The following is a 25,770-nucleotide window of genomic DNA, read 5'->3' on the forward strand; positions in this document are numbered from 1 at the left end:
GCTTCCACTCCAACGAAAACGAGTCTTCCTGCATCCATGCAATATCTTTCAGAGTGGATTTTGTTCTTTTGTTTCTTTTTTGCCACTTTATTTTATAATTTACATAAAAAGAATCCCATTCAAGAGAATTGTGGCACCTGTGACCTTCCCTAGGAGAATGCTCACATTTAATGAGCAAAATTTAGTCATTTTTATAGCATCGATTGCCAGTGATGTCTTTCCCTTTGGCAGCACCATGGATGTTTGTAGGAAGACCTGTAGAGAGGAAAAACTACACGCCCGAAAGCAGAACACTCTGTCCCCAGAACTGACTGAAAGAGAGGAAAACAGGTCTACAGCACTCCTGACACACAGGCTTATAGGACAGTCTAGCCACTGTCAGAAATAGCAGAACAAAGTAACACTAGAGATAATCTGATGGCGAGAGGCAAGCGCAGGAACCCAAGCAACAGAAACCAAGACTACATGCCATCATCGGAGCCCAGTTCTCCCACCAAAACAAACATGGAATATCCAAACACACCAGAAAAGCAAGATCTAGTTTCAAAATCATATTTGATCATGATGCTGGAGGACTTCAAGAAAGACATGAACACACTTAGGGAAACACAGGAAAACATTAATAAACAAGTAGAAGCCTACAGAGAGGAACCGCAAAAATCCCTGAAAGAATTCCAGGAAAACACAATCAAACAGTTGAAGGAATTAAAAACGGAAATAGAAGCAATCAAGAAAGAACACATGGAAACAACCCTGGATATAGAAAACCAAAAGAAGAGACAAGGAGCTGTAGATACAAGCTTCACCAACAGAATACAAGAGATGGAAGAGAGAATCTCAGGAGCAGAAGATTCCATAGAAATCATTGACTCAACTGTCAAAGATAATGTAAAGCGGAAAAAGCTACTGGTCCAAAACATACAGGAAATCCAGGACTCAATGAGAAGATCAAACCTAAGGATAATAGGTATAGAAGAGAGTGAAGACTCCCAGCTCAAAGGACCAGTAAATATCTTCAACAAAATCATAGAAGAAAACTTCCCTAACCTAAAAAAAGAGATACCCATAGACATACAAGAAGCCTACAGAACTCCAAATAGATTGGACCAGAAAAGAAACACCTCCCGTCACATAATTGTCAAAACACCAAACGCACAAAATAAAGAAAGAATATTAAAAGCAGTAAGGGAAAAAGGTCAAGTAACATATAAAGGGAGACCTATCAGAATCACACCAGACTTCTCGCCAGAAACTATGAAGGCCAGAAGATCCTGGACTGATGTCATACAGACCCTAAGAGAACACAAATGCCAGCCCAGGTTACTGTATCCTGCAAAACTCTCAATTAACATTGATGGAGAGACCAAGATATTCCATGACAAAACCAAATTTACACAATATGTTTCTACAAATCCAGCACTACAAAGGATAATAAATGGTAAAGCCCAACATAAGGAGGCAAGCTATACCCTAGAAGAAGCAAGAAACTAATCGTCTTGGCAACAAAACAAAGAGAATGAAAGCACACAAACATAACCTCACATCCAAATATGACTATAACGGGAAGCAATAATCAGTATTCCTTAATATCTCTCAATATCAATGGCCTCAACTCCCCAATAAAAAGACATAGATTAACAAACTGGATACGCAACGAGGACCCTGCATTCTGCTGCCTCCAGGAAACACACCTCAGAGACAAAGACAGACACTACCTCAGAGTGAAAGGCTGGAAAACAACTTTCCAAGCAAATGGTCAGAAGAAGCAAGCTGGAGTAGCCATTCTAATATCAAATGAAATCAATTTTCAATTAAAAGTCATCAAAAAAGATAAGGAAGGACACTTCATATTCATCAAAGGAAAAATCAACCAAGATGAACTCTCAATCCTAAATATCTATGCCCCAAATACAAGGGCACCTACGTACGTAAAAGAAACCTTACTAAAGCTCAAAACACACATTGCACCTCACACAATAATAGTGGGAGATTTCAACACCCCACTCTCATCAATGGACAGATCATGGAAACAGAAATTAAACAGTGATGTCGACAGACTAAGAGAAGTCATGAGCCAAATGGACTTAACGGATATTTATAGAACATTCTATCCTAAAGCAAAAGGATATACCTTCTTCTCAGCTCCTCATGGTACTTTCTCCAAAATTGACCATATAATTGGTCAAAAAACGGGCCTCAACAGGTACAGAAAGATAGAAATAATCCCATGCGTGCTATCGGACCACCACGGCCTAAAACTGGTCTTCAATAACAATAAGGGAAGAATGCCCACATATACGTGGAAATTGAACAATGCTCTACTCAATGATAACCTGGTCAAGGAAGAAATAAAGAAAGAAATTAAAAACTTTTTAGAATTTAATGAAAATGAAGATACAACATACTCAAACTTATGGGACACAATGAAAGCTGTGCTAAGAGGAAAACTCATAGCGCTGAGTGCCTGCAGAAAGAAACAGGAAAGAGCATATGTCAGCAGCTTGACAGCACACCTAAAAGATCTAGAACAAAAAGAAGCAAATACACCCAGGAGGAGTAGAAGGCAGGAAATAATCAAACTCAGAGCTGAAATCAACCAAGTAGAAACAAAAAGGACCATAGAAAGAATCAACAGAACCAAAAGTTGGTTCTTTGAGAAAATCAACAAGATAGATAAACCCTTAGCCAGACTAACGAGAGGACACAGAGAGTGCGTCCAAATTAACAAAATCAGAAATGAAAAGGGAGACATAACTACAGATTCGGAGGAAATTCAAAAAATCATCAGATCTTACTATAAAAACCTATATTCAACAAAATTTGAAAATCTTCAGGAAATGGACAATTTCCTAGACATATACCAGGTATCGAAGTTAAATCAGGAACAGATAAACCAGTTAAACAACCCCATAACTCCTAAGGAAATAGAAGCAGTCATTAAAGGTCTCCCAACCAAAAAGAGCCCAGGTCCAGACGGGTTTAGTGCAGAATTCTATCAAACATTCATAGAAGACCTCATACCAATATTATCCAAACTATTCCACAAAATTGAAACAGATGGAGCCCTACCGAATTCCTTCTACAAAGCCACAATTACTCTTATACCTAAACCACACAAAGACACAACAAAGAAAGAGAACTTCAGACCAATTTCCCTTATGAATATCGACGCAAAAATACTCAATAAAATTCTGGCAAACCGAATTCAAGAGCACATCAAAACAATCATCCACCATGATCAAGTAGGCTTCATCCCAGGCATGCAGGGATGGTTTAATATACGGAAAACCATCAACGTGATCCATTATATAAACAAACTGAAAGAACAGAACCACATGATCATTTCATTAGATGCTGAGAAAGCATTTGACAAAATTCAACACCCCTTCATGATAAAAGTCCTGGAAAGAATAGGAATTCAAGGCCCATACCTAAACATAGTAAAAGCCATATACAGCAAACCAGTTGCTAACATTAAACTAAATGGAGAGAAACTTGAAGCAATCCCACTAAAATCAGGGACTAGACAAGGCTGCCCACTCTCTCCCTACTTATTCAATATAGTTCTTGAAGTTCTAGCCAGAGCAATCAGACAACAAAAGGAGATCAAAGGGATACAGATCGGAAAAGAAGAGGTCAAAATATCACTATTTGCAGATGACATGATAGTATATTTAAGTGATCCCAAAAGTTCCACCAGAGAACTACTAAAGCTGATAAACAACTTCAGCAAAGTGGCTGGGTATAAAATTAACTCAAATAAATCAGTTGCCTTCCTCTATACAAAAGAGAAACAAGCCGAGAAAGAAAGTAGGGAAACGACACCCTTCATAATAGACCCAAATAATATAAAGTACCTCGGTGTGACTTTAACCAAGCAAGTAAAAGATCTGTACAATAAGAACTTCAAGACACTGAGGAAAGAAATTGAAGAAGACCTCAGAAGATGGAAAGATCTCCCATGCTCATGGATTGGCAGGATTAATATAGTAAAAATGGCCATTTTACCAAAAGCAATCTACAGATTCAATGCAATCCCCATCAAAATACCAATCCAATTCTTCAAAGAGTTAGACAGAACAATTTGCAAATTCATCTGGAATAACAAAAAACCCAGGATAGCTAAAGCTATCCTCAACAATAAAAGGACTTCAGGGGGAATCACTATCCCTGAACTCAAGCAGTATTACAGAGCAAAAGTGATAAAAACTGCATGGTATTGGTACAGAGACAGACAGATAGACCAATGGAATAGAATTGAAGACCCAGAAATGAACCCACACACCTATGGTCACTTGATTTTTGACAAAGGAGCCAAAACCATCCAATGGAAAAAAGATAGCATTTTCAGCAAATGGTGCTGGTTCAACTGGAGGGCAACATGTAGAAGAATGCAGATCGATCCATGCTTATCACCCTGTACAAAGCTTAAGTCCAAGTGGATCAAGGACCTCCACATCAAACCAGACACACTCAAACTAATAGAAGAAAAACTAGGGAAGCATCTGGAACACATGGGCACTGGAAAAAATTTCCTGAACAAAACACCAATGGCTTATGCTCTAAGATCAAGAATCGACAAATGGGATCTCCTAAAACTGCAAAGCTTCTGTAAGGCAAAGGACACTGTGGTTAGGACAAAACGGCAACCAACAGATTGGGAAAAGATCTTTACCAATCCTACAACAGATAGAGGCCTTATATCCAAAATATACAAAGAACTCAAGAAGTTAGACCGCAGGGAAACAAATAACCCTATTAAAAAATGGGGTTCAGAGCTAAACAAAGAATTCACAGCTGAGGAATGCCGAATGGCTGAGAAACACCTAAAGAAATGTTCAACATCTTTAGTCATAAGGGAAATGCAAATCAAAACAACCCTGAGATTTCACCTCACACCAGTGCGATTGGCTAAGATCAAAAACTCAGGTGACAGCAGATGCTGGCGAGGATGTGGAGAAAGAGGAACACTCCTCCATTGTTGGTGGGGTTGCAGACTGGTAAAACCATTCTGGAAATCAGTCTGGAGGTTCCTCAGAAAATTGGACATTGAACTGCCTGAGGATCCAGCTATACCTCTCTTGGGCATATACCCAAAAGATGCCTCAACATATAAAAGAGACACGTGCTCCACTATGTTCATCGCAGCCTTATTTATAATAGCCAGAAAATGGAAAGAACCCAGATGCCCTTCAACAGAGGAATGGATACAGAAAATGTGGTACATCTACACAATGGAATATTACTCAGCTATCAAAAACAACGAGTTTATGAAATTCGTAGGCAAATGGTTGGAACTGGAAAATATCATCCTGAGTGAGCTAACCCAATCACAGAAAGACATACATGGTATGCACTCATTGATAAGTGGCTATTAGCCCAAATGCTTGAATTACCCTAGATCCCTAGAACAAACGAAACTCAAGACGGATGATCAAAATGTGAATGCTTCACTCCTTCTTTAAATGAGGAAAAAGAATACCCTTGGCAGGGAAGGGAGAGGCAAAGATTAAAACAGAGACTGAAGGAACACCCATTCAGAGCCTGCCCCACATGTGGCCCATACATATACAGCCACCCAATTAGACAAGATGGATGAAGCAAAGAAGTGCAGACTGACAGGAGCCGGATGTAGATCGCTCCTGAGAGACACAGCCAGAATACAGCAAATACAGAGGCGAATGCCAGCAGCAAACCACTGAACTGAGAATAGGTCCCCTATTGAAGGAATCAGAGAAAGAACTGGAAGAGCTTGAAGGGGCTCGAGACCCAAAAAGTACAACAATGCCAAGCAACCAGAGCTTCCAGAGACTAAGCCACTACCTAAAGACTATACATGGACTGACCCTGGACTCTGACCCCATAGGTAGCAATGAATATCCTAGTAAGAGCACCAGTGGAAGGGGAAGCCCTGGGTCCTGCTAAGACTGAACCCCCAGTGAACTAGTCTATGGGGGGAGGGCGGTAATGGGGGGAGGGTTGGGAGGGGAACACCCATAAGGAAGGGGAGGGGGGAGGGGGATGTTTGCCCGGAAACCGGGAAAGGGAATAACACTCGAAATGTATATAAGAAATACTCAAGTTAATAATAAAAAAAAAAAAGAAAAAAAATGATACTAGGAGAGAACTGATTCCTGTAAATTGTCATCTGGCCTCCAAATGCAGGCCATGGCATGCATGGAAACACACAAACACACATAGACACACACACAACAGATATATGTTAAATACAATGTAAAAAGTGATCTTTCTGCATATCCTTGTTAGGATTCAGAAAAAATTCATATTTTCCATCCCTCTTTCATGCTCCTTTTATTTGTTTTCTTTCCCTATGGTATTTGTTATTGTCAGTTATCATTAGTAGTAGTAGTGGGTATGCCTTATGCAAGAAGCATGAGTTCTAGAATCGTTTAGTAGACATCATGTTAAAGTACCATGTACTATGGGATCACCCATGAAAGGGTGCATAAAGCATCTTGGGAACAGATTGGACAGATAAATTAGAGAAAGTTTCCATACATGAGCTGTAGCACTAGGATATGAAGATGTGTACATTTGTGTGTGTGTGTGTGTGTGTGTGTGTGTGTGTGTGTGTGTGTGTGTGTGATATGGGCAAAGTAATGACAATGACAGCAGAAGGATAGACATAAAACACTGTGGCACATTCTGGAACCTAGAATCTCCTGTGTATGTGGGACATGTGTGTAGGAAGAATTGGGATGAGACACTGAGAGTCAGAGCCTATCATCCATATCTTTAATGCCACAAGACCATGTAGACCATCTGATGGCTTTATGGAAGAAGGCTGGAGAAGAGGTAACATGCCTCTTACATATTTTTTAAGGCAAAGGGAGTCCCTTTTAGTTCACACACTGCTGCTGCCGACTCAAATGACTCTGGTCTCAGATCTCTGCATTGTGCCGTGCGAGCACAATTGCCACATCTCAACACTTACCAGACAGATAGAGGGCTTTGTCCACCATGTACTCCTCAGCAAAGCGAATGTGACAGAAGTTCTTTTTGCTCTTCCGGATAGCAATGATCTCTCCACACTGCTCAAACACTTCCACAATGATCTGCTCTGTCCCATTTTCAGGCAGGCCACCCACAAATACAGTCTTACAGCCTGGTGGTCTTTCTCGTGTTGCAGGTGGCGGGAGATCTAAATTGAAAAGCAAAAGCATCTGAAATAACAACATTCACTCAAGCTCTTTGAAACCTGGCTTTTTCTCAGAGATAGTCCTATTGTCCCACAAAACTTTAGCCCCCCATGGTGTTTATCTTTGCTCTATAGAAAACTTGTTGCATGAACATGAAAAGCATTTTATCCAATGATTTGGTGACTGTGATTGCTATGGAATGAAGACCCTTTCTGTATGTCTGTCCCATCTTGAGATCTTTAGTTTAGTCCCTTGTTTTTGCTGTGATAAGCCAGTGATGCTGTTATTATTGGTTGTTTGTATTAACAATAGTAAGTAGGGGAAATCTCACTTATATTAACCAGTGACACATTCTATTTATATTTATTGAAAGAAGTGCTTCAGGACTAACTTGACAATTACAGGGTGAATATTTACAAAAGCATTTATAGCTGTTAGAATGGCACAGTTAAACAAATTAGAGTACAAAACATCCTTTTTATATTTTTGAGGATTTTAAAAGATATAAATACAAATACGCCCTTCCTTTAATTTCTTGCTGGAGTAGTCAGTCCCAAAGCTAATCTTGCAGCATTTAAAAGGGGTATAACACAGCAGAGACTTAAAGCTTGCCTGGAAAACATTAACTAAAGTAAGATAAATCTTGCCACTGAGAGTCATTAAAATGAGAAGATTTTTCCTCTGCTGAAAAACTGCTTTCCGTTCCTGTATATATAAAGCTTGTTGGATCCATCAACTCTGTGCTACTCTTTATATGTGTCAAAGGATTTTAAAGTCAAATCCTATAGTTGAAACCCCAACAAAACAGGGCATGCTGGCCATGTTTTTTCCTTCTCTTCCAGTGATGGTTTTTGTCTGCAAGGATTTATTTTGTGTAATCCATTCTTCCCATTCAGCTCTCAACAATTCTCCCAGCTCAAGCTTTGGAGAGCTCAATAATCAGGGATTACAGCTCCCTTGTGAAAATGAATGAGACTCCTTCGCAGATGAGGATGAAGCATCTACCTGACTCATAGCCGAGCTGGCAAGCAGTCGATTTGGGAGCATCCTTGGTTGGCATTAGCCCTACTTACCTCACTGGGCTACTGCTGCACACCTTACTGGTGTGGCTGAGAAGATGGAATTTTTCATGATAACCTTTCCCACTTTTGTAGTTGATAAAGAGCACGAAGGAAGAACTTATAAACTGCTAACTTTTGAATTTTATAATTTAAAGAACTCACCATTTTAGTTTTTCCTTGTGTGTTTCCTTGGGAGGCTTAGGGCGAAAGGACTTACTTATGGCTCTTAAGTGACACTGTTATTTAGCAGAAAGCTAGGAAAGGGCTTGAGAATTGCTTTAGGCTTAGGTGTTTGAGTTTTGTAATAACTGCAAATAGTGTCACCATCATAATTCCAGTTATTCTTAACTCTGGTAGCATGAAAGACTCAACTGAGGAGTTAAGCCAATGATACTTGGCCCCATACCAATAAGATCGGATTTCATTCCTTCAGGATGCAGTCTATGCTCTACATTAGCCTATCAGACAGACTTAGTGTGTATGTAGGGGTAAAAGCCACCAAGTATTCTAAACTTGTGATATGATAAAGGAAAATTCTCGGCTGAATGAAATGTCTCATTCAAGGATATCACATTGGATAAACACATCTTAATCACGGAACAGAGAAACGCGCATTTAAAGCTTAGTCTGTATCTTTGTGGCCATGCAGAAATTACACAGCCTCTGAAAACTTCTGTTTTCAATCTATCCAATGGGGATACCACTGCCTTCCTTAAGTGATTTTGGTTTTGGTATTACTATTGATATACCACACTGTACATCTTGGATGTTGTGCAAACCGTAGTACTTCTTGGCTTCCTAAAAAACAGGAGCTACTGCAATGTTAATATTTACTATTGGATGCAGGTCTCTTAACTCCCAATCTGCGCTTTTTAATACCTTATCACAGGTCTGGAGTGAGGATTAGTGATGACCTCAACTTGTGAAATACAAACCCGCTTCATTTATCCAGATAAATCTGAGCTTGAAGAAGTTATGGTCATCAAGGTGCATGGAGCTTTGACCACAGAATACAACCCAGCCGTTCTATTCACATGTAAAGAATTTTCAAGAACATCTGTTTAGATACAGTTGTTTACAAACAAAAAACTTCAGAATAATATCCTACTTTAGAATAAAAAAGCCATCTGGAACTCATTGTTAAAGAAGCTGCATGGTAAATAATATTCTGTGAAGCAAATATCACATTAATTACATGACTGGAATTTACTTTATGCCCACTGACAGACTGAGTAATATATGGTTATTCTGGAAGATATATACCATACCAGAATGCAAATGTTCATCCCCTGACCACATTTGTGGGGTTTAACATTTTGTAATGAAGCCATTATTCAGGAACTGTGATTCTTCTATGGTGACTTCTGTTAAGTAACGAAGCATAACATCTACTGAGAGTAATGTCAAGAATGCCAGAGATGTATCTATTTTCCTTAAGTAAACATAGAAGACCTTGTGATACCATTTGCTGAGATTTAAGTGTATGCCTGTAAGCAGGGAAAAGGGCACTGTCTTCATTAAAGTATAGCGTCTGTTTTTAATTAACAGTTCAATGCTTTTCTTCTCTCGGCCCAATTTCCAATCCCATTGCACAGCAATGAGAACTCCATAGGAGGAAATATTTAAACTCTACCAATTTATCAGTTCATGTGCTAAACGGGTAGTGCCTAAATCAACACTCAGTATGGAGACAAAGAAAAGTTCATGTAAAGATTCAAGATAATTGGGAAAACAAAGAACTAGCATTTGCAAAATCTACTTTCAATAATAAAAGAACTTCTGGGAGAATCACCATCCCTGACCTCAAGCAGTGTTATAGAGCAATAGTGATAAAAATTGCATGGCATTGGTACAGAGACAGGCATGTAGATCACTGGAATAGAATTTGAAGACCCAGAAATGAACACACATGCGTATGGTCAACTGATCTTTGACAAAGGAGCTAAAACCATCCAGTGGAAAAAAGATAGCATTTTCAACAAATGGTGCTGGTTCACCTGGAGGTCAGTATGCAGAAGAATGCGAATTGACCCATTCTTATCACCCTGTACAAAGCTTAAGTCCAAGTTGATCAAGGATCTCCACATAAAACCAGATACACTCAAACTAATAGAAGAAAAAGTGGGGAAGAGCCTTGAACACATGGGCATTGGGGAAATTTTCCTGAACAAAACACCAATGGCTATGCTCTAAGATCAAGAATCGACAAATGGGACCTCATAAAACTGCAAAGCTTTTGTAAGGCAAACGACACTGTCTTTAGGACAAAATGGCAGCCAACAGATTGGGAAAAGGTTTTTACCAACCCGATATCTGATAGAGGGCTAATATCCAAAATATACAAAAAAAATCAAGAAGTTAGACTCCAGAGAAACAAATAACCTTATTAAAAATGGAGTATAGAGCTAAACAAAGAATTCTCCATTGAGGAATCTCACATGGCCAAGAGGCACCTACAGAAATGTTCAATATCCTTTTTCATCAGGGAAATGCAAATCAAAACAACCCTGAGATTTCACCTCACACCAGTGAGAATAGCTAAGATCAAAAACTCAGGTGACAGTAGACACTGGAGAAGATGTGGAGAAAGAGGAACATTCCTCCCTTGTTGGTGGGATTGCAAGCTGGTACAATCACTCTAGATATCAGTCTGGCATTTCCTCAGAAAATTGGATATAGTAAGTACTACCTGAGGACCCAGCTATACCACTCCTGGGCATATATCCAAAAGAAGCTCCAACATATAACAAGGACACATGATCCACTATATTCATAGCAGCCTTATTTATAATACTCAGAAGCTGGAAAGAATCCAGATGTCGTTCAACAGAAGAATGGATACAGAAAATGTGATACATTTACACAATGGAGTACTACTCAGCTATTAAAAACAATGACTTTATGAAATTAACAGGCAAATGGTTGGAACTAGAAAATATCCTGAGTGAGGTAACCCAGGCATAAAAGAACACACATGGTATGCACTCACTGATAAGTGGATATTAGGTTAAAAGCTTGGAATACCCACAATACAACTTATACACCATAAGAATCTCAAGAAGAAGGAAGACCAACGTTTAGATTCTTCAGCCCTACTTAGAAAGGGAAACAAAATAGTCCCGGAAGGTAGAGGGAAGGAGGGACCTGAGAGGGAGAGGGAATGTTTAGGAAAAGGAGGCAGGATCAGCTGTGGAAGGAGATGGGGGAGATGACCAGAGGGTCAGGGAACTGAACAGAGGTGTGTAGCAGTGGGGGGTAGGGAAGTGTGGGTAGCCACTAGAAAGTCCCAGATACCAGGAAAGCAAGAGGCTCCCAGGACCCAATGGTGATGAAATTAGCTGAAATACCAACAGAGGGGAGGGAGAACCTGTAGAGGCCATATCCAGAAGTTAGGCACAGTTGCTGGTTGAGGAAGGGGGCCACCTACCCATCTCAAAAATATTAACACAGAATTGTTCCTAACTAAGGAAATGCAGGGACAAAGAGAGGAGCAGAGGCAGAAGGAAAGGCCATCCAGAGACTGCCCCACCTAGGGATCCATCCCATCTGCAGACTCCAAACCCAGGCACTATTGCTGATGCCAAGAAGTGTGTGCTGACAGGAGCCTCTTTGGTTGTCCCCTGAGACGATATGCCAGAGTCTGACTAATACAGATGCAGATGCTCACCACCAACCATCAGACTGAGCACAGGGACCCTAATGGAAGAGTAAGAGAAAGGACTGAATGGGTTTGCAACCCCGAAGGATGAACAACAGTATCAACCAACCAGATCCCCCAGAGCTCCCATCAACCAAAGAGGACCCATGGAGACACCCATGGGCCAGATGCTTGTGTAGCAGAGGATGGCCTTGTCTGGCATTAATGGGAGGAGAGGCCCTTGGTCCTGTAGAGACTGGATGCCCCAGTGTAGGGGAATGCTAGGGTGGTGAGCTGGAGGTGGAAGAGTTCCCTCATAGAAGCAGGGAGGAGGGGGATGGAGGCTTGAGGAAGGGAAACCAGGAAGGGGGATAACATTTGAAGTGTAAATAATAAAATAACCAATAAAAAACAAAAGCAAACAAAAACTAATTAGTCTTTGGAAATGGAAAAGGAGGAACATCTAGCAATTCTAATTACATTGAAGCATCCACTCTGGGAAGTTGTGGTAAGACTATCAATATTAGTAAGATCAGAATCCACTGCTGGTCTTTGAGAGGGGAGACAGAGAGCACCACAAATGACCCAAATACCATTTATATGACATCCTGCTTTTCAGAGGAGCATCAGCGAACACTCAGTTGGTTTGTCAGAATGTATGCAATGAAAGGTCTGTGAGTAGATTTTATTAGACAGCCCAAGAGCGAATGCCTTACAATCAGTAAGGGTCAGATGCATTTTTAATGTAATCCCAGCTAATGGGAAACAATCAGAAGGCTGGCAAATTGTTATTAATGCTCAGTTTACTCATTTATTTTAATTCTCTTTATAGAATCCACCCTTCAGAGGCAAAATGGATTCTGTCTCTTTTGATATGGTGAAATAAAAAACAGTGTTGCCTTTTGCAGCTCCTGGGTGTTTTCACATGTGTTTGCACATGGGACAGATGACATTCCATCAGTCATTCTTCATTCACTGTTACTTTCAATAGATCCAAAACGTCACCTGACCATACAGGTGTTACAGCTCAAGTGAAAAATCTTGACCAAACTGACTTCCCTAGAGAGATGGTATTGCTTTCTTCTCTCATTGGAAAAAACCCACTAATTGAGAAACAGTAATTCCTGGATAGCCAACCTGTGGAAAAAGTATATGTGCTGTAGGTATTTGCTATACTCCAAATCCTGGAAACAGGAGCCCTAGTACTAGGTCTGCTTCTCCTTGCTAACTTTCACTGAAGTTTTAGCTTAGGTATTATCTTCCCTACTCTAGATCAGAGAGGTTCAGTTACTTATCAACACTACATGGTTAAAAAGAGGTAGAAAACTGAGCTATGAAATAAGGCCTGTGTTATTTCAGAGACAAAGTACTTAACTATTAATGCCTGATCTAGCAAGTGCAGAGAGCTCCATGGATTATAATCCAGTCCCCTTTTGATTTTCAAGTGTATTTTGAGTTTAACCCAGAGAGAAATTTGTAGAGGCAGCTTTTTAAAATGTAGTAACCAGAGTTTTATGGCTGAGTGAAGCTATAGGTATCTAGGCTAATGTAACCAGATATCCTGACTTTACAGCTAAAGAAACTGAGACAAAAGGTAGTTAGATGACTGGCTAGGGTCTCATAATTCACTAGTGACAAAGCGGAGAGCGGAACATAAACAAAGAATAGACAATTGAGCACTGGGGCATTGAAGGTTATGAGTTGTCTCAAATGAGGGACATGCTCTTATAAGTGCAAAAACATCAGGGAGGATTTAAATGGTAAGGGAGGGAGAACTGCAAATACCAGACACAAATGAAGTATTTAGAGGCCTTTTGCTAGTAAGGAATACACAGAATTTTATGCACGCTCTCTCTCTCTGTGTACGTGTTTGTGTGTTAGACGTTGATATTCTGCTATTACTGTCTTAATGCCCGCCTGTTTGTGGACATAGAGCATCTCAGTGAACCTGAAGATTACTGATTGGCTACACGGGTTGGCAAGCAAGCCCCTGGGATCTGCCTGCCTCTGGTTCCTAGTGCTGGGGTCATACCACACCCAGCTCGTAGTGCTGCTGATCTGAATTAAGGTCCCCAGGCTTGCATGGCAAGCACTTTGCCTACAGAACCTGCCCCCTCTTTCTCTGGGTTAAACTCAAAATACACTTGAAAATCAAAAGGGGACTGGATTATAATCCATGGAGCTCTCTGCACTTGCTAGATCAGGCATTAATAGTTAAGTACTTTGTCTCTGAAATAGCACAGGCCTTATTTCATAGCTCAGTTTTCTACCTCTTTTTAACATTACAAAATGTTTGGGTTCCTCAGCATGTAGCATTTTGATATTCTTTATCTGGATGGTCCGAGTCATTCTTATTCCTTTAAATCAATTAAGCTTTCAAGAAAGGCAAGTGGGTCAATAGTATTAAATACAGCAGATAGATAAAGTAAGGAATGAAATGATTCCATTGGATTAAGCATTTAAATATAAATTTATTAGAAGGATTTACTACAGATTTAATTAATTTTGTACCTCACAGGCTAAAGTACTCCAAAAGAGAGTACATTTGTAGCAGGGCTGGATGTACGAGTGTGAGGTCAGGAAGTAGTTGAATCTGACTAAAGGGTAGGTATTTGGCAAGTAGAAAGGATAGATTGAAAACAGCCATGAATCAGAGTAAGAAAGGTTTCTGAGGTCAATTGTCAGACAAGTGGCCCTCAACTTGTAGGTCTCAATTCCTTTGGGGGGGGGGTCAATAACCCTCTCACAGAGGTATCCGAAGACTATTAGAAAACACAGATAGTTACAGTATGATTTATATCAGTTGCAAAATTATAGTTCTAAAGTAGCAACAAAAATAATCTTATGGCTGGGGGTCATCACAACGTGAAGAGCTGTATTATAAAGGGTTGCATCATTAGGAAGGTTGAGAACCACTGAGTTAGGTTATGAATTGAGAGCCTCAGGGCAATATTATATAGTATCCCTGTGCTGTTTATACGGCAATCATTTGGAATGATAGTCTGGTGGGACAGAGGAAGGAAATAATAGTAAATGTATTTTCTAATAAAGCAACAGGAGTCAGTAGCAGTCTGGATGGTGACTAAAGACATTGAAATTATCTCTGAGTAATAGGATCTCAGTGATGAGACAGACTTTAGAGTCAGAGGCCACTGAATCTAAGAGAATATACCAGAGTCAGGAAGGAGTAAGTAGTGAGGCTTTTAATCAAAGCCTTATAATAAATTAGGTTTTCTTGGACCAGGAGGTAGTCTAAGGGGTTCAAGTCACATCAACTGCCTGCTTTCCTGTCTTAAACTGTTAATAAAAATGGCATAATTGCCACACTTGCAGCAAAGAATTAAGAGACACATGCCTTAGAGATTTTTGTACACAATTAATCTGAGTACTTCCCTTTAAACAAAATCTATTTCTAAAAAGCAAATAAGACACCAGTTTGATTTAAGCTTCATGGGAGTGTTATTTTTTAATTCAATTCTAAAGCAGATTCATTCCCAGAAGCCACTCATTTACTGACATTAATTACCCTGTCAGCCTTCCTTAGTACAAAGATGAAGAACTAGCTGATTGGGCTGTTGGGTAAAATGCTGCCTTCTTACTCTGCAGCTCTTCCAACTCAGAACCAAGAAAGCATGGCTGCAGGTAGAAAGAGAAGAAAACGTATTTGAGAAATTTACTTATTTTCTAAAGAATATGAAGCTACAACCTCTTTAAGATATGTTTTGACATGTTTTGACATGCATTCCAAGACTGCTTAATAATGTCGCCTATGCATTAAAAACAAAACAAAGCAAAAACAGGACATTTGTACAATTCTTTGGAGACTTAGAAAATGGTCTCTTAAGCTGAACATTGACTGCACCAACCCTGGACATTACAGGTTATGCGCCATCCTGTTAGTTTGACTTGACTGAAATACTGAAAGTCTAGCACAGGCTGCTCACACAATACATGAAAGATTAAATCAGCAGGGCTCTGCTTTTTCAGCCTTAACACTGGCAATGTCTACATTCATGGGTTGTATTTACATGATAAAGGAACAATTGGGGATGTACGCCTTTCCATGAACTAAATACAAAATGGCAGAATAAAGGGGGAAAAGAGACATGGCATGTATTGGGATAGTAGAACTAAGAGTAAGATACAGGTTTTAATGTCACTGTTTGTCCAGCTATGAATAAAACCAATATCCAGGAATGGCCATGGGAGTTTTAATGAAAGGCTAGAAAAGGCTATCTTATTGTTTATTCCCTAATTGTTTTTGGAACAAAATACCCTTTTCTAAATTCAGTCTTTTTAAATGCTGGCCTCCTAGGCTTCTTATTAGTCTAAAAAGATGTTAACAACTCAGTTAAAAAAATTCAGAGGGCATCAAGCTATTTTTCACTTGCAGAAGTGACCAAGAGGACCTGTCAAGGCAACTCTGACTGACTGTAAAGCCACCTCAATTATGAGCAGGTCACACTAAATACAATGGTCCTGGCAGCATCTGATTCATGATGAACTGATTCCTATTTATGGTAGAAGATGAAATATTTGTCTAAAGACACATGTGAACCGTTCCTATTTATCTTGATGAGGCAAGTTCCTTTGATCTATGGTCTAAATACCCGGATGGATTTTTTAAAGCCAATCGTTCTAATCTAGGCACAGCAGCAGCTGCTTTCTAGATAGATTGTACAGTACTCTCAGTACTCTAGGGAGAACATTAATGAGGCTTGGGTCATGGCTAGGAATAGCTTCTAATAATTCAATATATGGATCTGAAGAAAAGAATTTAACTAACAACCAACAATAACAAAAACAGGCTTGTACTTGGGTTGGGAGGGAAGAGCGTGCAGCTTTTGCAGTGTATGATCTCCTTTACTACAGGCATATCTGGAGGAATTGGTGGAGGTACTATTCCCAAACCAGGCATCATTGGAGTTATTGGTGGTATTCCAGTCATCATTCCAAGGGCGGGATCAAATTCTGAAAAAGTACAAAAACAAAGACAATAAATGATAGCAGGCAAGGTCAAAGGGAGGCAGAATGTTAAACATTATAAACATCAAATCAAAGCAATCAAGCAAACGCCTCTTCATAGTTACAATCCTGTCTTAATTATCATATAGCTATGCTGTTTTCTTTCAGGATGTAGGTATTATTTTCTTTGATCCCAGTCTACTTAGCCTTTACATGTCTGTTTGATATTCCGGGTCTTTTATAACATCGCTGTGCCTTGTCAGGATCACATCTTCATTTGTTTCCGGTACACATCCTGGGCTCCATTTAGGCAAGGCTTCTTGCTGTCCCTGGCACCTTTTCTATCCTCTTACAGTGCGGTGATTAACAGTATACACTTTGGGGATTTAGGTTCTGCTTCTGTCATTTGCTTAGCAAGATGCACTTCCATTTCCTCAGTAGCAAGATGTGGTTTATATCTCCTACCTTACAGGAGGAGAAGGATGATGAATGAAATGTGCTTAGTAGAACACAGAGCATAAAGTTGTTCAACAAATAACTAATCTATGTGTCTTTTTACATGTTGTTTTCCATGGCTGGAATCATCTGAGGCTCTCTGAATTCTCTCTGTGCTTCAAGGCTTAAGCCTTACATGCAGAGTTCTTTAGAGATTGTTCTGGTGCATTCTTAATTCTGTCTAAAATCTGTCCAAACTTTTTGCCACTGAATTTTATTTTACTTTGCACTGTTTTTTGTTTCACACAGAAGTGTGACTCTAGGAAGTATGAGGGTATCCAAAGAATTTTTGTGGGGTTTATCTATGTAAACAAATTGACCCACCCATAGTCAGCATCAATACCATTCTGATGGCATCTCATGTGATACACTGTGAAACCGTATCACTTCAATCTATAGGGTGACTCACTTCATGGACCATTCCTCCTGGAAACAAGACTCTGGGAGGACTCATAGGCATAGGCCCCAAAGCACCTAGAGGCATCAGTTGATTAGAGAATAACCCAAGCCACAGAAATAAAAACTGGGGCCCATAGAGGCCTAGAGTGAGATTAGGACTGTGTACTCAGAACACTGTCAGTTCTTATCAGTCTTTGACATGGAAAGGAGATGTACAATTTTCAAGAAATGTTTTTCTGGTGGGTAGAAAAGGCAGACCCTGCTCTGGACTTGCTACCTGAGCTCGTGGCACTGACTGCCTGGCCTGTGTACAGGACTAGAGAGAGAGACTTAGATAAATCTCAAGGTACGCCTTCTAACCCTGCAGTGCCCCCACTGATGTGCATAGGCTCAGAGCAAGGGCCTCATTTGACTGAAGCTAAGAGCAGGCCTAATTTCATTGTCTAAATTGTTTCTGTAAAAAAAGAAAATGTCAGTTTCTTTGAGAGAAGGGACTTCGCTGAATTTCTTTGACTTCCCATTTCCCATACGTATCTCACTACAGATACACACACAGAGGACTGTGGACAGAGGAAGCATTGTAAAAGGTTGTTCCGGTGAAGAAGGAACAGTTGCCTTAGCAGTGGTGAGCCCTGCTCCCAAAGACTTCATCATGATAGCCATAGACCTCAGTGGAATAAAGTCTCTTAGTATGTCCTTAAGGTGGTCCCAAAGTTCCTGGGTGGTTCTCTAGATGCTGGAGGAGGCAGAAATAAACTACCAAGAGACTCTCTGGTTTGAAAAGAAGCAGACCTTTAGCACTAGCATGCCAAGTATTGAAGGAACTCTGTGTCTGGGCACATGGACGAGTCAATAGCCCATGGACACCCTCTTCTGCAGAGACAAGCCAAGCAAGCTAGGCCATCTCCTTCTTCTAATGTCTGTGTTCTTGAGGTGCTGACACCCTAGAGAGGTTTAGGAAGAAAAACTATCTCCCAAGGGCTATTTTATTTTATATTACCACTTACTTTCAGCTATCACATGTTATGTCATTCAACATGCCTGTACACCTATACACACCCTCTCTCCTGAGGCTCTCATGAATGTCTTCTTTTGTACTCAACAGTATGTAACCTTGAGGAAAGTTTCTTATATCTCTGTATTTCTAGTTCCCCTTTGGTAAACAGGGGCACATAATGAAATTCAGCTGAAACAATGAAAGAACAAAACAGGTCTGAAGACCTCTGGCATGATAGTCCTCATAGATAAGTATTCTTTCTTCTGTGTCACTTATGAAACACACACTGATAAGCTTACTACTTCAGATACTCACCAATACAGTCCACAACATTTATGACAAGAATTCTCTACATTGGGCTCTACACAGTTGCTAGGGAGGGTGTCTAGTTTCCTTTTTCATCTCAGAGAACTTAAGGTCCCTGACCCTCTGTCTTGATAGCAGAATAAGAACACTCTGACTCAGAGTGCCATTTATGTGTTTGAAAAATTTGATGCCTTGTGCAGAAGATTTTGGAGAAATTGTTAACATTATCTCCCCCATTTACAAACTGCTAATTTTCTTTAGGAAAAGATCAGATTAGATTGTATGCCACCTAAACAATTCCATCTATTTCCCCTGCTATCGAAATGTTTGTCTTCCTCTTATTGTTCTGCCTGCCTCCTCATTGTTATTCATATAACTCTGTCACTCACAACTCTACCTTACCACAGATTACAGAAACATCACTTCATTAAACAATTTCTGCTGCTTCCACCGAGAAGGAAATGCCTGCCTTTCTGTATTGTCTACTAATAAATTGAGACACACATTATAAAGGATAATATAACTCCTGATAGATGTACTCACCATTCTGCAGTTTGGTATGATTACATTAATATTTTATAAATTCATTTAAAAGCAAATGTATTCATGGCATATGGTTAAAGACAGAATAAATAACCTCCCTTTAGTTCAGTAGGTCAAGGGTTCCATAGCCTAAACTGCCCAAGAGGGCTTGTTAGAGGGCAGGTTGCTTGTGATCTTCAAATGCTCCCATCCCATTAATTATTCTTTTGTTTACATTTAACCATTAAGATATAAAGTAGAGCTGAATTTCCAATGCCAATGGGGAAAAGCAATTAGGTACTGGTCCTTCATATGAGTATTACAGAATGTGAAAAATCAAAGTGAAATTTAGAACACACTGGGAGCAGAACACAAAAGAAATCCTTTCCCTTTTCCTGGCTCCTAGCCTGGATTGAGGAGTTCTGCCAACATATAGATTACTGCCTCCTACCATTCATAGTTCAAATACCTGAAAGAGATTAGAAATCATGCACATGAAAGGGTGTGGAAAAGGTCAAGGTATTCCTCCAAAGTTCACTGGACAAAAATTACTCTATTCAGTTTTGCTTTTATTATTTCTTTTTTTTTTTTGCCACCCATTTCCTATAGCCTTTTTGACTCTTGGCACAGCCACTGCTGGGTAGGCCATAAAATATTCATTTGCATACTTCCTTTTGAGTCATGTAATTGTCAAAGTCCCACCCTATTGGGAATTCTGCCAATTCTGACTTAGCTGGGCAAGCTTTCTGCTCAGATCTACCACAGGATTTCAAGTAATTGTTCAGTGTAAACTTTAACATTCCTGCTACTTAGCAACTTGCATTCCCCAATTTTGGTAAAATCATCTGACACACTGTACATATATGGGCCAATGACTGAGAGTGGACACAGAGTCATATCCACACTATTATCCAACCGTTCAACAGTCAGTTGGCTGGGGTCCTTTGTTCTGACAAGGTAAGAATTCTGGGTAGGTGAGGTGAAAATTTTCTGGCTGGCAGTTCTGGGCCCTTGAGTACCCAATGGCTAGGGACTGGAGCTGAAGCCCCTGTCTTAGAGCTCTAAACCCTGAGATTAGGACACACTGTCCGGGCTTTAGAAACTATACGTGTGTGACTCTTTCATTCATGTTGGGGGCTAGCTGTTCTGGGCTTACTTACCAGTTACAGTAAGCCTGAAGACTCCATCCTATGCTGAGCCCTGCTGCTTTAAGGTTCACCCCAATAAAGGCTTCCCTTGAATGGTGCTCTCTTGACCCAGTCAAGGCAGCTATTGTAATTACTGGTTAACAGCAGCAGGTGCAGGTGACAAGATAGCAAAAGCAAGCTGTACCTTTTTGTTTTAAAGCTCTCAGACAGGTTTCCCATGCTGGGACCCACAGCTCGATTGTGACAATTTTTATAACTCTCTGGTCCAGAGAGTTGGCATTTTCAGGCTTTGAGAGTGGCATGCACAAATTTTTTGGGTTTAGGGTAGTCAAGGCTCCTATCCCTTAGATTGGTCACTCCCTGGCACTCTTTTAGTGAACAGGGCCTTCAGGTTCTCATCTTTGGGTTGTCTTTAATGGTTTTGTTCGTTAGTATTTCTGTTCTCACCTCTCTTTAGAAGTCTTCAGTTGTTCTCTTGTTGCTGTTATTGGTGCTACTGCTGTCCTATTCTCTCCTCTCTGTTTATAATAAGCAGTTTGCTTAAAGCACTACTCAAGGGAAGCCTTTATTAGAGAGAATCTTGCAACACCAGGGAGCAGTATAGAGTGGTGTCTGCAGACTTACTGTAAGAGTGAGTCAAAAAATCCATTTATCTAACTGGAAAGGGGATTTATCAAGGGAGTTTGCACTAATCAAGGTACACTTTCATGCAAATGAAAGGCTCTGTGTGGACCACTAGTGAGACTAGCACTCAGTCGAATGTGGAACCATGCTTATCCCAACCACAGGAGTCCTTCAAGCAAATTAATAAATGTGTTTGCACCACTCACAGGTTTTCTGCTGGGTGTCCAGAGGATGTGTGTTTCTTCCGGCTTGGGCAGAAATTGCTTTAGAGTTATCTAGACTTCACAAAGGCTTGTTCTGGTAAAACGTCTACTGTACGTGATTTAAAACAGTCATGATAGGGATAGTCCTCTTTGGACTAGAGTTGTGCTTTAAGCAATGTGCATCTATGGTTGCCATGTAGTTACTTTAGCATGTCCATAGAGTGTATGAAGCAGCTACTGTTGATAATGAGGAAAATGTATCTGTCTTCTTGGCTGGCAGTTCTTTGCTCAAAGAAGCCATGACACCAGAGAGAGCCTAATAGCCATCAATTTGAAGGTCAGTGGGATGTTGTGAATACCTTTGGAGAATTAATGAGAATATTTGCCACTTGATCCCCAGTTCCTAAATTTTTTGCTTTCAGAGACAACCCTTTCTCTCATTCTCTCTCTCTCTCTCTCTCTCTCTCAATATATATATATATATATATATATATATATATATATATATATATAATCTTTGAATTTGCCAAGAAAAGATGTGTGGGAAAAATAATAGAGGACCTAAGCAATGTATAATAATGTAGTTCATAAGGAACAGAACATTTTAGAACCCAATATTTAATGAATCAATACTTTTTTTCAGTCAAATTTATTTTCACAAAAAAATCCTTATATTTTTCATTTTTATATTTTTCAGCAGACTAGTTAAAATATTATTCACTAGTCCTGGGCCACACACCAGTTCTCTGAGAGCACTCAGGCATTTCATTTACTTTGAACCATGACATATGAAACTCTCCATAAAATAATTCTTTTAGAAACATATTACAAACCCAGAATACTATGATGAAATGGTTCTTCTTGGGCATAGAAAATGGCTCCGTGAGTGAAGAAGCTTGTTGTGCAAGTATGAGGACCTGAATTTGGGTAAAGCGCATCCATGTAAATGCTGGGAATGTTGCAGTGGTATATTTTTAATTCCAGTGTAGGCTGGGACAAGGCAGATCGGTAGATCCTAGGGCCTCTCAAGGGAGTAAGGAAGAAAACAATAGAGCAGATACTCAATGTTCTCCTCTGGTCTCTGTACAGCACAAAGGCATGTGCACTCCCACACATGTGCACCCTTACTCTCACACACTACAAAGACATACATGTGTACAGATACACATATATACATGTTTCCATTTCCTCAAGGACTGGAACATTTATGTATTTTATCTTCATAACTGATCAGGTCAGTTTTTTTCCCACTGAACTTTGGAGATTAGCTCCAATCCTAAGATTTACATATATGACTTCTAATTTTCCTTTTTACATCGTCTTCTCCTTCAATTCTTATTACATCATCCCAGGTGATCATTCATTTTATGTGTAGTAGAGTCATTTCTCTTATACTGTATTCATTTTTTAATAAACTACGTCAACATCTTTGTGCAATATGGTGATCTGGTTGAACTCAGTAGTTCACCCCTGTTTGAATATCATCTTCTCTTACTTACGTTCCAATTATTGACAGTTTCCCCTGTTCAGACTCTTCTTTAGTTCTTGATCCCCAATGTGCCCCTAGTTATCTCTGATGCAAATGTCTCCTCTTCTGTGACCCTTCTCTGATCAACACTGTTTATCTAGCAGTTAAAAATAACACTTCTGTACAAGCTTTTATTCTGAATCTTTCTACAGTGGTATTTATTTCATTGCTCCTACCAATGGAGTCTGAGCTCAAGGCAAGTATTGAGCCTTTTAGATCTCCACTTTAACTGAGCTCAGAATCTGAATTAATAAAGGAATGCTGAAATGAAAGAAGAAACTAATAAAGTGGAAAGGAAGCTTTTGAGCTGTTGTCAATCAAGAAGCAACTTATAACTGAAAACACATTTTAGTAGGGAGAAAATGTGATTCAGTTAAAGTATTGGAGCCAATTTCAGAGCAGGGATCTTTGTGTTTACCTGCTTTCTCCCTAGGGCTCCTCAGAGTGCCATGGATACAGCAGGCGTCAGTGGATATTGCTTGTATGAGTGAATGAATAAACATTACCACTCTGATAATCCGTTATAACACTGTAAAATAAGGAGCCTTTAAAGTAAGGTTTTTCTTATGTCTGGTTATATATTTGTGTATTTCAATGAATTAGGACCATGCTATCTTTATTTTGAAGTTTCTGAAGTCCTTGATTTTTGGGTATTTTTCTAAATGCTCTAAGTAGTTTAAAACGTTTCTATACGAAAATGTGTAGCATTTATCAACACACACTTATGCTAAGTGACCAAGTATCATTTCCATGGAATGGTACTTGGGAGGTATGTCTCTACCGGGACACTCACTGCTTCTTTTACCCCTACACTCTAGTTAATCGTCATGCTACCAGCTTCCAAGTCAATCAGGATGAGCTTGTATCTGGGAAAGGCATGGTAGAACTCGGATCATACAGCTTCTACATTTCCTTATAGTTGGGTACCTTTCTAAATAGGCAATTTTAAACATTTTCCATTATATTGTATATAACCTCAGTCATGCCCACCCCAAATAATGACAACTTGCATTTCCCTAATCACCCTTCTAGCTTCTGTATAAGTGTGGAACACTTATGGCCTCTCAGAGATTAGTAACACATATCCAGATGTAGATATATGGTATGTTAGGATTAGTATTACTGGAAACATTCTCAGTTTGCTTTAGAGAAATATTAATTCTACTTGGTATCCTGTTATACACATCACTGGCTATTGGTCAAGTGTCCACCATGATGATACATACTAGTCTTTCTCAGGATCTCACCCTATTTGTCACTGAAAGAATCTTGTACCTGTGGAAGATATAAAAAGTAATACAAACCTAAGTCCACACTTCCTTAGGTGTCTGACAGAAAAGGGGCTGGTCATGAGATATGTAAACACATTCTGCTTCTGCAATAGTTAACCCAACAAGTTCAAGGAGAACTGTTATTTCTAGAATGACAATACCCATGGTGGGGCTTGATCTTGCTCTGGGAATAAGATCCATGAATCCACATTTTCCATTCTTATTCCTACTGTGTCCTTATACTGGAGATATCATAATGAGAGATTCTTCTACATTCATGGTTCATAGTTTACTATGAAGCTGCTAAGGTCATTTGGCTTAGGATGAAAATACCAGATGGGCAAATAATATTCAATGAATAATTCTCTGTTGGTTCGTTCTTGGTTTTATCTGGGATGACTGGACTGGGATGACTGGACTAGAACACCGTCCTTTAACAAGAAGTTATGGCATTTTTGGTTGACCCCTTTCATGTAACAATGTACAGTCTTTTAGGAATGCTTTGGCAAAACACTCTTGCAGAGAATTGGTGTAAGATCCTGTCCTGTCATCATTGCTAATGAATTTTATTGAATAGGAGTTTCACAAAACAGCATGGTAGATCAAAGGCAGCTCCACTCTAAACATGAGATGGCTCATTTCTGATTCCCACTTGAAGCTTTTAATTATGCCGGTCATTGTTTTAAATGACAAGTATGTGTTTATCAATACCATCCCTAACAGTGGAGATTCAAACTCTTGGGGGAAGGCCAAAAAACCTTAGGTATCATTTGTTTCTCATCTATGCAAAGCGTATTCTATTGCCATAGGGAGGCCATATCAGGCAAGCCAAAGAGCAGTCTACTGGCTCAGCAGAAAACTGCCTGAGAGCCACAAAAAAGTGGCTAAATTGCTAAGCCTGATATCAATAAAGGTAGTTTGGAGAATAGCTCCCTGAGGGTCATTTTTAATTAGCATATAATAATTGCACAAAATAATGGTTTTCATCATGACATTTCCATACATGTATATAGGTAGTGTGATTTATATATACACTTCACCACATTTCCTATCTCTTTCCCCTCACGTTGGCCCTCTTTCTAGACAATTGGGCAACAATCATAAAAGTTACTCTAAAACTGCACCAAGATGGCAGATACCCTGTCCCCTAGACCTTGACAAGCAGTAAGGTAGGCAGCATTCACTGGAGTATAATGCTTGTTGTGTGAATCTGAAGGGCTTGTCATAGGTCCAGTTGGTGACACTACGTTAGAAATGTCTGAAACCTTTAGGACTGTCTGCAGACATAATGTGACCAACAACTCCATCTGCTTCCACTATGCATTCCCCGTCATGATCATATCTTTTCTTAAGCTGTAAGCTGCAAGACTAGGGGGGAGAATCAATGATACAGTCCAAGCCTAAGACAGAAGAGAACTAGAAGCTTCCTAGAGAAGATGTGGTAAGAGCCCACA

At 39.7% G+C, this 25,770-nt stretch overlaps 1 protein-coding gene across 7 annotated transcripts in view; it reads right to left on the reverse strand.

Moving 5' to 3' along the window:
* Enox2 (ecto-NOX disulfide-thiol exchanger 2) overlaps positions 1 to 25,770 on the reverse strand; it is a 322,102-nt gene that overhangs the window by 57,999 nt on the left and 238,333 nt on the right. For all 7 annotated transcript variants that reach the window (XM_017602398.3, XM_039100556.2, NM_001427048.1 and 4 more), the window contains 2 exons: positions 16,674 to 16,829; positions 6,956 to 7,162 (listed from right to left, as the gene is read on the reverse strand). In XM_017602398.3, the coding sequence (XP_017457887.1) occupies positions 6,956 to 7,162; positions 16,674 to 16,829 (363 nt within the window). The remainder of the gene's footprint in view (positions 1 to 6,955; positions 7,163 to 16,673; positions 16,830 to 25,770) is intronic.

The sequence above is a fragment of the Rattus norvegicus genome, chromosome X (genome assembly GCF_036323735.1).
Source record: "Rattus norvegicus strain BN/NHsdMcwi chromosome X, GRCr8, whole genome shotgun sequence".
Lineage (NCBI taxonomy): Eukaryota > Metazoa > Chordata > Mammalia > Rodentia > Muridae > Rattus > Rattus norvegicus.